The sequence below is a fragment of the Rutidosis leptorrhynchoides genome, chromosome 2, assembly GCF_046630445.1.
Source record: "Rutidosis leptorrhynchoides isolate AG116_Rl617_1_P2 chromosome 2, CSIRO_AGI_Rlap_v1, whole genome shotgun sequence".
NCBI lineage: Eukaryota > Viridiplantae > Streptophyta > Magnoliopsida > Asterales > Asteraceae > Rutidosis > Rutidosis leptorrhynchoides.
The window spans coordinates 598,358,485-598,371,509 of NC_092334.1; the positions used below are offsets into that span (position 1 = coordinate 598,358,485).

A 13,025-nucleotide genomic window follows, 5' to 3' on the forward strand; every position below is an offset into this window, starting at 1 on the left:
CCCAACCCAGTTTTGACCTTCGCCAAAACCCAAATCATAACGGTTTCCCTTTTTACAATTTCACTATTATATGACTAGTGATATTACCCAAATCACCGAACTTATTTCTAATTTAGTGTTAGTAAATTATTTATGAGTTCGTCTAAATCACTTTTAATGTTGAAGCTTAATTTGTATAAATAAAAATAACTTTCGTTATTTTTATCTAATAAATTAAGTGATAGGGGTTAATTTATCCAAGTACATAATAATGGTTCTTTTAATTAGGCTCAATGTTAAAAATACTTAAGTTATATTTTTACTTTTACAAATGATAACAATCCATTTCACTAGGGGCTCTACATCTAAGTAAACACTAGGGAAATTTAGCTACTCATTATACTAGGGTAAACATAAAAATATAAATATACAAACATAATAATAATGATAAAAATTGATAACGATAATTTTAATGGAATCTACATCTAAGAGAAAGCTATGGGAATTTACTAACTAATCATGATAATGATACGAGAGTAAAAATAATAATACATAAATATAAACATAATAATAAGTAACAATGACAATAATAAAAATGAAAGTAACAAACTTACAAAAGGTCTTCAATTTAATGATTACAAATGGTAGAAAATGGAAATGAAAGCACCCTTAAACTCGCACAATAATACCCTTAATCACGAACAATACACCCTTAATAATGTAACTATCCTAAATATTGAACCTTGGAATAAATTGGAACGGAATAATAAAATGCTACGAATAATATGAAAGTAACTAATGAAGAAAAATTTATTTGTGATGCTTCCTCTTATTTCTTGTGTAATGTGATGTCTCTCCTCCTTTTTTTTGTTCTAGTACTCCATATTATATTTTGAAGTAGCAGGTGAGAGTAGCATGCTTTCACTTTTTTTTTTGCTGTAAAAGTGTGTAAAGTATTATTATTAAACATAAAGCATCTGCCGTCCCATGTTCTAAATCTGAATCTGGCCTAAAACGTACGCGTTTCGCGTAGTTATGTACACGTTTCGCGTAAGGTTCCTTCTTAAAAGTTGTAGATTTTTGAGTTACGGATGTCTGGACACCTGATTCGCCTTTTTTCGAGTCCGTATAATTTAGTTATGATTTTTTTCGTGCAGGCGCGCAGATTTCGTGATTTCGATCATTTTAACTTGTAGTCTTGAGGCGCGATGTTGTACTCTTTTGTTGCTCATTAGAAATCTTCATTTTGATCTTTATATCATTAAAAATCCATAATAACATTTCATTCGACGCTTTGGACATTTTAACTAATTACAAACCTGAAAACTACTCGAATACAATAAAATCATAACATTTGGGACTGATATTGCGACTAAAAATATGCATGAATTGAGCAATATCAACTTCTTATCTTACTATCAAGCTTAAATTTAATGGCTTGTGCTTCTGTCCATCTATCTCTTGGAGTTTCACGAAAGTAAGCAGGTTGTGCAGCAACAGTATCTGTGGCAGGAACAGTATCAGCCATTGCACCAGGAATAATAGGTCCTGTTGTGATAACTTGCTCAGCATCTTCATGAATGGAACCCAAAAACCAAAGAACTTTCAGTTTTCATGTTGCAAAGTCCGTGCCATCGAATATTGGCACGCCTTTTCCAGCCATAACTGGGGTTGGAATGGTACTGGTAGACATCTTGATTAATATATGGATCGTTTTAAAAGATTACCAAGTTGGATTTACACCTTTCCCGCTCTGATACCAGTTATTAGTTCACAGTATTTGATCTATGAACACCAGACTCTCAATTGAATAATAAATATGAATTATAAGAACAATAATTGAGAGAACACGATATGAAGATATATGAAAGATAATATTAATCGTGTAAAAGATACATCACAAGGCTAAACCATAGCCTCTATTTATACAGTTTTAACACAAATCTGAAGATTTGGTTTCCTAAACAACTTCACTAATAATAAGGAAAAGATAAACTCTAAACTTAACAAATATTCAAATCTCTTCAAAAGTTTATCTTCTGGAGATAAGACAGAATCAAAACGTATCTTCTAAATATTTAAACATATCTCCAAAATCCTCCTTATCTTAGCCACCAAGAAAACCAAAACGTTGACTACACCAAACATCAGATTCGGCAACTTCAGACTCTACAACTTCAGACTCTAAAAACCTGCAAAATGTTTTTGGCTCATCAGATTATTTTTCCAACAGGTACCAAGGGAGAGTGGTTGCTATGCAAAGAAAACTCCGGTGTTCCATTGTACCAAATGATGCGATTTGTCAATAACTTCAATGGGCAGTTTTGCTACTTGATAATGTTCCCTTGTCAGACACAAAAGTGTCTAGCTTTTTAATTTCGTTCAATGCTCACGTCTCAAACATTTCAAAGTTTAGACCATTCGGTTACATTTGTATTTGTGGAGATTTAAGTAGCTTCAATAACTGTATCAACTTTTGCTCATCAGACTTCATTAGAATCATTCCTTTCGCGGATTTGGCTACTTCATATCACCGTTACGCGTGGTTAGAAATTTTTGGGGTTCCAACCACGTGTGTCTCTCATGTAAATGCCACGACTATTGGAAACCTCTTCGGTGAAGTCATAACCATTGCCAAGTCCACCTCTACTTTAAGTTCCGTGGGTTCTTTGTCCGCCTTCGTAAAATCCTCAAGTACAAGACATATTCATGACTCTGTGGAAGTTGATTTAAAAGGACCGAAGTTTGCTAAATGTAGTGTTTGGGTTTCGGAAATCTCGGATACTAATGGGTTGAATCATCTCTTATTTGATGGATTTGATCAACAGTTGATGGAATCTTTGTGGTGGCTAACGGTGCGAGGACCGAGAGTTTCGGAACTCATCATAATGTTAACGTTGCAGCTAGGAAGAAGTCCGTTTATGACAACAATCATCTTTACTCGGGAATAAAATTTGGTTCATTTGAAGCGGGTGGTTGTATGACCGATGATTTTGATCAGGTTGTGCAAAGTAAAGCTCACATTGTTGATGGTTCTGGATGTTCAACCGAGGATCCAATTAGTGATCATATCATAAGAGATGAGATTGTTGCTTTAGAAGATGGAATGGAAACACATTCTGTTGTTTTAGATGGTCATTGCGAAGATAGGCCCAATAAGGCTATCAGCCCATTAAGTGATCAGGGTCATGTACCTATGTCAATGGGGACTTATGGTCCAGGAATTGAGCATGGGCAAGGGGACGATAATGTGGAACAATCTACTTTACCCGAGGTAAATGATGATGATACCACATTCGCGAAAAAGTTGGCTCAGTTAAAAAGGGAAAAGAAGAACAAGAAAGAAAAATTGAAGACAAGTCACGAAGATGGTTCGAAGGAAGATATGCCTCATTTGATTTTAAATGGTCATAGTGGAAGGATGTATTGTGATTGCGAGGATTCCGAGTGTGATGGATTTTGTAAAGCGTGGTACGTTTTGAATAGAAATGTTTCTAGAGACCAATTTGAAGGCACTAACCCGCAGTCGAGAAGGAACGGTGCTTCTACTTCGGGTTCTTATAAGATAATAGATCATAAGGAAGACTTGGATTACGAGGATGCTATTCAAAATTTGTTTTTGGGAGGCAAGTTTGTTAAGACGAAAGAGGTTGCGGGGTCGGGTAAAATGACCGACGAGGCTTTAGCGGCTTTTGATGTTATGATGAGACGTATGGCCGAGAGCGAACCGGCCTCGGGTAATCCTATAAACTCTAGCGAATTTCCGTGTGCACCGGGTACTTCTAAAAACCCTGACAAGCGAAGAGAGAATTTGGTTCAAGGCGTCGAAATGAAAAAATTCGGCGAGTTCATAAAAGATATTTGAGTTCGTCTATTCGGTTTATGAATTGTAGCTTTCTTTTGGTTTCATTGTTCTTTAAATTGTTTGTTTGTATTTGTAAGTGGGTTAGGTTTTGGTTCGGTTTATGTTAGTGGAGGCTCGGTTTAGATAGTTTTTTTTTTGTGTAGCCGCTTTCTAGGTACGAGCCTCATCGGCGTTTCTTTATTGTATCTCTCGTTGAATTCGTTTTCTGATCGAGAACGTTTTTCGTTTCTTATAAAAGTATTCGTTATTTTGCCAAAAAAATAAAAAGGACTCAAAATAATGATTCCAAACTCCAGATTATTGACTGCTATTAGCTTCCACCCTATCAAAAACTTTCTTATTTCATTTTGATCCAAATTCTTCCGGATATCATCTAATTCATCAATACATCTCATAAAAAACCAGCAATCAATAATTTTCTTGTTGAGTACAAGAAGTTCTTAAGATTCTACCAAAAAGCTAAGAAAATGAACCAATATCTCCTCCAAAAGTGTATACAATATATGTATAAATGAGACGATATCAATTACTAATAATAATATTAAACGTAATGGAGCGATATGAGTTACTAATAATATTTAACTTTACACATTTAGATATTTAAACATATATTAGTTATATTGTAATGTATTGCTTGATTGAACACACACTCGGTTAGAAATTATAATCAAAACGTGTGTAATACACAAAAAACATAATGATTATATTGTTAATCTATATTTAATTTTCAAAATCATCGTTATATTTATATTCAATTAAATATTCAATGGATATCTATAAAAACCGCTTAAATAATTGAATGGATGAAATGAAACCAAACGAGTATTAATTTATTAATACTGATATGGATGAATAACAAATAAATGAATATAAATATAAATATGTCATCACCTATGCACCACGATATCTCTATGTACAACTATGTCATATAAAAAAAAATAAATTAATTTTCTATTCGAAAAGAAAAAACACAGAAAAAACAAACGCCGTTTGGTCCATTTTCCTTTCGTTTTTCTTTAAAAGAACCAAACAATATACTACTATATCAGGAAAGATCAGGTCGGTTGTGTGACTAGCTAACCGACTAACAACTTACTTCTATCTCTATCTTTCACAACACAATTAATTTATCATATCAAAATGCAAATGTTTTCCGATTACTTATTCTATCTAGTACTGTTGCCACCGATCTTGGCCTTAGTAATCATTGTCCGGATACGAATCAGACCCACGTATACAGATCCAGCACAAAACCTTCCACCAGGTCCATTTTCATGGCCTATATTAGGAAACCTTCCGTATATGCTAAAAGGACCTCATATTTACCTAACTGAGTTGGCCCGTTTTTATGGCCCGTTGTGTTCGGTTAAACTTGGCACCCATTTGTTTGTAATTGGTTCATCTCCCATGGCTGCAACAGAAATCATGAGAGCCCATGATAGACTACCTACTTACAGGTGTGGGTTTCTTTTAAGTTTGAAGATTTTATTTAAACCTTTTTTTTTTTTTTTGTTTTGATTATTTTTGTTAGTTACTTAAATTAAATCTTGATTAACGAAAATTATTCTCGGTTTCTGCATGGGTTATGGAAGTATTTTTTTATTATATATACACGGTCTAACATATACAAATATCATTATCTTAGTCGATCTCATGAACTTTTGATGATTATTTAGCGTGACGAATCTATGATAAAAATTTAACGGAGTTTCAAATTTTTTTTATTCAAAGCTAATCATATTTTTAAGGGTAGTTTAGATTAAAGGTGGTTTAGTAGTTATTTACTTCTAAAAATTCATAAATTTTAATAATATATGGTCCTATACTTAAATTTAGTAGTCTCGTATACAATTTAAATAGTATATTGTATTAAAAATTTTACAAGTAGCGAGGTCAGCGAACCCAACCCACACGACTACACCCTTACTTTTAGAATTGCCTCTGATTATTTAGTTCGAAATTTACTTTTATGTTCAAGAGACGAAGAAATGTGAACTTTTAATTAACATTATAGATTTAGCAAGTTGTCCACGATTAGGTCATTATGTCATTAATAAAAAAGATTAGGTCATTATACCTCATTCATACGGACTCGAATTAAAATTATTTAGAAGTCCAAACACTCATAACTCGAAAGGCTACAAATTAATTTCTATTTGGCCACAACCCCTCTCTGCCCCTATAATGCTCCGTCCTTGATTACGAATTTTAGTTAGAAGATAATTGGTTGTCTTGCAGGTGGGTGCCTAAAGCTGGTCAAGATGGTCTACAAGAATACTCGCTTATTTGGGCTACCGAGTGCACGGATCATTGGAAGCTTTTGAGGTCGTTATGTCGAACGGAGTTGTTTTCTGCTGAAGGTCTAGAATCTCAGTCTTTTATAAGGGAGAAAAACGTAGACGAAATGTTTGAATTCTTGAAAAGTAAACAAAGGAGTGTTGTGAACTTTCGAGAACTTGTGTTTGCTACGACTGTAAATATACTCGGTAATATTTGCTTCTCGAAAGACTTTGTTGATCTAGATGGTGACAGTAAGGGAAAAAAGGGGTTAAAACGAGCTCTTTATAGGTTGATGAATCTCGGAACAACTCCAAATATTGCGGATTTTTATCCTATATTTGAAAGATTGGATCCTCAAGGCTTAAAGAAAAAGACATCAGAAGCTATGAATGAAGCATTTAGTGTATGGGAACATATAATTAAGGAAAGAAGAGATAAAACGAAAGGGGTTGATTACGATGAAAACGATTTCTTGGACACCATGCTCAGATGTGGGTTTTCGGATCTTCAAATTAACCAGTTGGCCGTGGTAACCGGATCCCTTTTAAGCTTCTACAGTTTCTTGGGAGGTGGTAAAACGGGCGGGTCAAACAGAAACTTAATGTGTTGGGTTCAGAACACATAATTTTTGAAATGTGCCAAATTTGGACATAGTTATTTTTAAATAACTTTTTATTTGATTGCTTTTCAGATTTTTGAATAAATATATGTTTAATGAGAGCCGAATTTGATTCATTTATGCATAAACAGGTTGAAATTTGAACTATGTTCTAGGATATTTTTACTAATTAATGTTCTGTATTAGGAATTATTCTCAGGAGGAACACACAGTACAGCTTCAACTATCGAGTGGGCATTAGCGGAACTAATCAAGAACAAAGAAGTTATGTTTGCACTTCGACAAGAGCTCAAAAACAAGATCGGTTCAACAATGTCTATCAAAGAATCCCAGGTTTCCGATCTTCCTTATTTACACGCGTGTGTTAAGGAAACTTTAAGGTTACACCCACCTGCCCCACTTTTACATCCACAAGCGATCCTCGAAGGTTGTGAAATCATGAATTTTAAAATCCCGAAAAATTCTCAGATGATAATCAACGTTTGGGCAATGGGTCGAGACCCAAGTCTTTGGGAGGACCCATTGTTATTCAAACCCGAAAGGTTTTGTGGGTCTAATGTTGACTTCAAAGGTCAACATTTCAAGTTTTTACCGTTTGGTGTTGGAAGAAGGATGTGTCCAGGGTATCCGTACGCAATTAAGCAAATCGAACTTATGTTGGCTTCATTAGTCCAAAATTTCGATTGGTCTCTTCCTAATAATATGGAAGATCTTTCTAATTTAGACATGAGTGAAAACTTTGGCATAATTTCGCAAAGGAAAACGCCTTTAATGGTTATCCCAAAATGTAAATGTTGAACGTGCGTCAAGCAAGCATACTAATGGTGGCACTTGGGTTAACCAGAGAAGCTGGCAGGTCGATCTGTTTGAAGTTCGAATGATCGTTGTTCATTTTTAAAAAGTTCTCTATTTACCAGTGTATGTGTTTAATCTGTTTTAAGAAATAACCCTTTGTAAAATGATGTTTTTAGTAAGCTGCATGTTAATATGTTACTATATCCTCTTGTTAAATGATGTTTTCAGTAAGCTGCCTGTAATATAAGGTATCTTGTATCGTGTTTGATGAATAATGGACTTAAGAGACTCGTATAATTATTGGATAAGTTCTTAAATAAGTTATAAGTTATTATAGTTATTAAAATTAAAAAAGGTGGTTTAGGAACTGCAAGACTCAAAACCAGCAATTATGATATGCTAAATGGCAATCATAACCGGTGGTTGGGGCCCTGAATTCCTTGCAAGTGGTCTTAGGTTCGAATCCTGTCCAGGACGAATATTTTGTTGTGGCCAGGGAAAGGTTGAAAATAGTCAGGGAGTAATTATGCTGGGCTGCGTACATGGTCGGATTACTCGCCCTTCCGAGTAGCCCGAACTGAAAAAACCTTCTATCTTTGTTTTAAATGATAAAGTAGATTTCCCATTTAATTCAGGGAGCCTATTCAAGGCTACTCTCCACATAAGAAATTAACTTTCCTCGTGAGCACATGACACTAATAGGTTTGGAATGTCAGAATTCGGAATTAAGCATGAATTATTCTAATTGAGTGTATCACTTACAACATACCCGTCTTCCTTTGAAAGCAATCACTAGAAAGAATCGGTCTTGTCCGAGAGGCGTAACCCACCAATATCCATAAGTAACCTTTGAATGAGATATTCTTTTCTCGTACCCAAACTTTCTCTATTCCAAAGCCAACAACATTCACCATCTACAAGTCGCTTTCTAAATGGTACAACGGGTTATATCTATTACGTACACAACCATCACCTAACCAGTTATCATTCCAAAATCATACCAAAAATCCATTGCCAACTTTAGCTGTGATGACCCGGAAAATTTCGACTTATTTAAACCAATTCTCTGTATGATTTAATATTTTCGTCATGATAAGCAATGAATTTTGACAAGTTTTAAAACTTTTGTAAATGAGTTTTATATAACAGTTGACCACCTTGTTTGTCCGACGATTCACGAACGTCATAACTTGTGATAATTATATATATATATATATATACGGAAACATGCGAATAATATTTATATACGAAATGATAAAAATTTACTATTGACTGATGCAATTTCAAATTAAACTTTTTACGTATATAATCGTTTTATTTTTATGATGTAAATTTTTTAATTTATAAGAAGAAACGCAATTAAATCAAAGATGTACAAGCTGTAAAGCACAACGTGCAACAATGTAACTTAAATAGTTGAATCGAAATTAATTCATTTACTATTCATATGAATAGTAAATGAAATGAAATTAATTAATTTACTATTCACATGAGAGCAAATTATTAATTATAAGTTACATAAAATACCCCTGAAGTATTTGATAAATACGACTTTTTAAAATATTAAAATTCATTTATTCGATTGAATTAAATGAATTCAGTGATTTACGGTGGCACAGAATGATCAGCAGACTAGTACGTACACTCTACATCGAACGTATATAGTAATTTTATAAATAAATGGACCTTTTTACAACTAGTTTTATAAAAGCTTAAGACCAAAATAAATATATGTATTCAATTATAAAAAGTGAAATTCTTTTTATTTATACTTTTACCCTTCAATTATTAGCAACAGAGTACGAAATACCGATATGTGAAAACTGTCGGTATAAAATGACAAAGGCGGCTACTTTTTAATTCTAATTTACACGTTTTTTTATGAATTATTATTATATTATTACTTTATTATATTAATATATTATATTTATATTATTATATTATTATATTTATTCTATATATATATCGATCGAATTCGATTTCTGGTTCATTCATTTCATTTCTATCAATCTCGATCTCTCTCTCTCTCTCTCTCTCTCTCTCTCTCTATATATATATATATATATATATATATATATATATATATATATATATATATATATATATATATATATATATATATATATATATATTATTAATCCTAATATTATTATTAGTAGTATTCGTATTATTATTATTATTATTAGTATTATACATAAAATATTACGACGAGGTCATGAGCGAGTTATTTTCAAAATTAGTTTTCGAGCTGGATAGAGCTAAGGAAATTATGGGTTATAGCTAAGGAGGTTATGGGTATTGCTCGGGAGTTTTGATCGTGAATCAAAGGCTAACCTTTCATTTGTCATCTCCGTTGCGTCTGCATACTTTTCCTACAATATTGAACCACAATATTGAACCACAATATTGATACGTGAGTTTATAGATCCCTTTTTAAATGCTTTAAATATTTTTGGGCTGAGAATACATGCACTTTATTTAATACGCAATGGACACAAGTACATACTTAATTCTACACTGAGTTGAACCGAAAATCCCTTAACTTTGGTAACTAGTAACAGCCGGTTATAAGAACTAGTGGGCGCGAGTAGTTGTATATGGATCCATAGGGCTTGACATCCCCGTCTGTTTCAGGTATAGAAACCCTAGCCTGAACTATAAAACAGACATATGCTATTTGAGTTTAGTACACGTTGGTTTTCGTGTATTATACATGTTGGTTGCATGTATATTAAAATATGGGTACTTATTATATATACGTTAAGTTTAGTTACCAGGGTGCTCAATTTCGTAGAATATTTTGATAAACGTTTTGGATGAAATAACTGAAATCTTGTGATCCACCTTTATATACAGAGTATGCGCAATATTAAAACTATGAACTCACCAACCTTTGTGTTGACGCTTTTAAGCATGTTTATTCTCAGGTTCCTAGAAGTCTTCCGTTGTTTGCTTATACGTTATACAAGCTATGTGTATGGAGTCATACATGCTTTATTCGAGAAAACTTTGTATTCACAAAATCATCACCATGTATCTTATTTTGACTGCATTGTCAACGGATGTATTATTGTAAACTATTATTTACGGTGATTGTCTATATGTAGAAATCATTAGATGTCAAAAACCTTGGAATTAGATATTCATTTATGGTGTGCCTTTTCAAAAGAATGCAATGTTTACAAAATGTATCATGTAGAGGTCAAAACCTCACTATGAAATCAATGAATAACGTACCGCGTCAATAGCGATTTTGGCGGGTCGTTACAGTTGGTATCAGAGCTTGAGGTCATAGGGAACCAGAATTTGTATTAGTGTGTTTAACTGGTAATTGTTAGGATGCATTAGTGAGTCTGGACTATGACCATATCTGTTTTTACCGATTTTTGCTTATCATTTCTTGTCAAAAATTACATACTTATCATTCTTAAGACTAGACACGTTTTCCTGCATTTATTGCATAGATAATGTACAGACGAATTCATATCTTAGCATATCTGTTACTGTAAACTTTGTCTGACATCTTCCGAAGATTCCTCCGTAATTTATGGGATTTTGGTATTATATGTACATATGTAAATTATGTATTGAAGAATACTAATCTAAATCCTATAATCTATTCCATATCAAGAATCATTTTCCTGATTATACAAGATGGATCCCGCATCTAGTTCAAATTCCCTAGATTCCGATAGCTCTTCCGATATGGAATTCTACCTGAGCTCCGAAAGCAGTGTAACCGGAATGGATGAACCAATTAGCCATCATCTATTCTGGATGAATTAGGGATGGGTTCGTAATCTACTTAATAATTGGAGACAAGAAGAAGGTGATCCCTTCCATCCACCACATTTTCCTCTGGGCGAAGAACCTAAGGCACTTACCGACGAACCAATTCGTAACACCATTTTCACCCTCATTTCCAGAATAGCTCGCAACAATTACGTAATATCTACTATTCTAAATCTTATTCATCCGCTCGTCCGAACCACCAATCATCCCGGTGTAATAGAAGAAGTCAACGAGCTTCGCTGCTCGAGTAGTGGCTTTGGAGAGTATAATGCGTAACTTGCAGGCATCATAAGCAACGCTGACATCAACAGTACCACCATCATCAACACCAACAGTACCATTACCACCAACAACAACAACGTCCACATCACATGCCTCAACATCACAATCTGTACCTCGAGCATCAACATCATACGCACCATAGGTACCAAGGAGTACCAACAACAACAAACGATGAAGTATTAATTCATCACTTCATTGAAGAAATATTCTGCAGAGAATATGTAGTTTCTAAAAGTTTTAGAGATTACTTAATCTAGTTCTAACCGTAAACCAGATGAGTATATGGATAGAGATGATAGAGGAAACCCTGACAAGAATGGTGTGTGACTTACAAGCTAGACTTGTTATACAAGCACCATCAGCAGTATCACCAGCATCACCATCAGTATCACCAACACCAGCAACACCTGTAGCACCACAAGCTCTACCATCTCCATAACCACCGACGATATCGACAACACAATCACCAACGGATATATTAAAATAACGAGTTATGGAGTATTAACTCCTTATTTCCAAAGAATTTATATATTATGTATATATGAATTTTGCAAACCATAATATATCTTCTAGTACTAAGCTATTACGTATGAATTTTAAAGGGTAAGTACTACTCGGTTAATTCATATTACTAACATGCTATGATGTACATCCTTCGTTAACGACTTAACCATCGTTAACTACAATCTCTGTTTCAACTCAATGAATTTCATTTCATAATAAACCAAGTGTATTATGAAATGTCCCGTTCTTATTGATTAAAAACGTTCCATATTAATTGATTTCGTTGCGAGGTTTTGACCTCTATATGAGACGTTTTTCAAAGACTGCATTCATTTTTAAAACAAACCATAACCTTTATTTCATAAATAAAGGTTTAAAAAGCTTTACGTAGATTATCAAATAATGATAATCTAAAATATCCTGTTTACACACGACCATTACATAATGGTTTACAATACAAATATGTTACATCGAAATCAGTTTCTTGAATGAAGTTTTTACACAATATCATACAAACATGGACTCCAAATCTTGTCCTTATTTTAGTATGCAACAGCGGAAGCTCTTAGTATTCACCTGAGAATAAACATGCTTTAAACGTCAACAAAAATGTTGGTGAGTTATAGGTTTAACCTATATATATCAAATCGTAACAATAGACCACAAGATTTCATATTTCAATACACATCCCATACATAGAGATAAAAATCATTCATATGGTGAACACCTGGTAACCGACATTAACAAGATGCATATATAAGAATATCCCCATCATTCCGGGACACCCTTCGGATATGATATAAATTTCGAAGTACTAAAGCATCCGGTACTTTGGATGGGGTTTGTTAGGCCCAATAGATCTATCTTTAGGATTCGCGTCAATTAGGGTGTCTGTTCCCTAATTCTTAG

The 13,025-nt window shown here is 33.7% G+C and overlaps 1 protein-coding gene across 1 annotated transcript; it reads left to right on the forward strand.

Moving 5' to 3' along the window:
• Positions 1–4,984: 4,984 nt before the first annotated feature.
• Positions 4,985–7,652, forward strand: LOC139889937 (probable (S)-N-methylcoclaurine 3'-hydroxylase isozyme 2). The gene is made up of 3 exons (XM_071872849.1): positions 4,985–5,301; positions 6,083–6,653; positions 6,930–7,652. The coding sequence occupies exons 1-3, from the start codon at positions 4,985–4,987 to the stop codon at positions 7,539–7,541; spliced, it is 1,500 nt and encodes a 499-aa protein (XP_071728950.1). The 3' UTR covers positions 7,542–7,652.
• The last annotated feature ends 5,373 nt before the right edge of the window (positions 7,653–13,025 follow it).

Excerpts from the sequence above, each read along its gene's own strand:
- LOC139889937 (XM_071872849.1), top strand. The coding sequence starts at position 4,985 with ATGCAAATGTTTTCCGATTACTTATTCTATCTAGTACTGTTGCCACCG. Across the intron at positions 5,302-6,082 it reads GATAGACTACCTACTTACAG|GTGGGTGCCTAAAGCTGGTC; the intron begins GTGTGGGTTTCT and ends GTTGTCTTGCAG. Across the intron at positions 6,654-6,929 it reads AAATTAACCAGTTGGCCGTG|GAATTATTCTCAGGAGGAAC; the intron begins GTAACCGGATCC and ends GTTCTGTATTAG.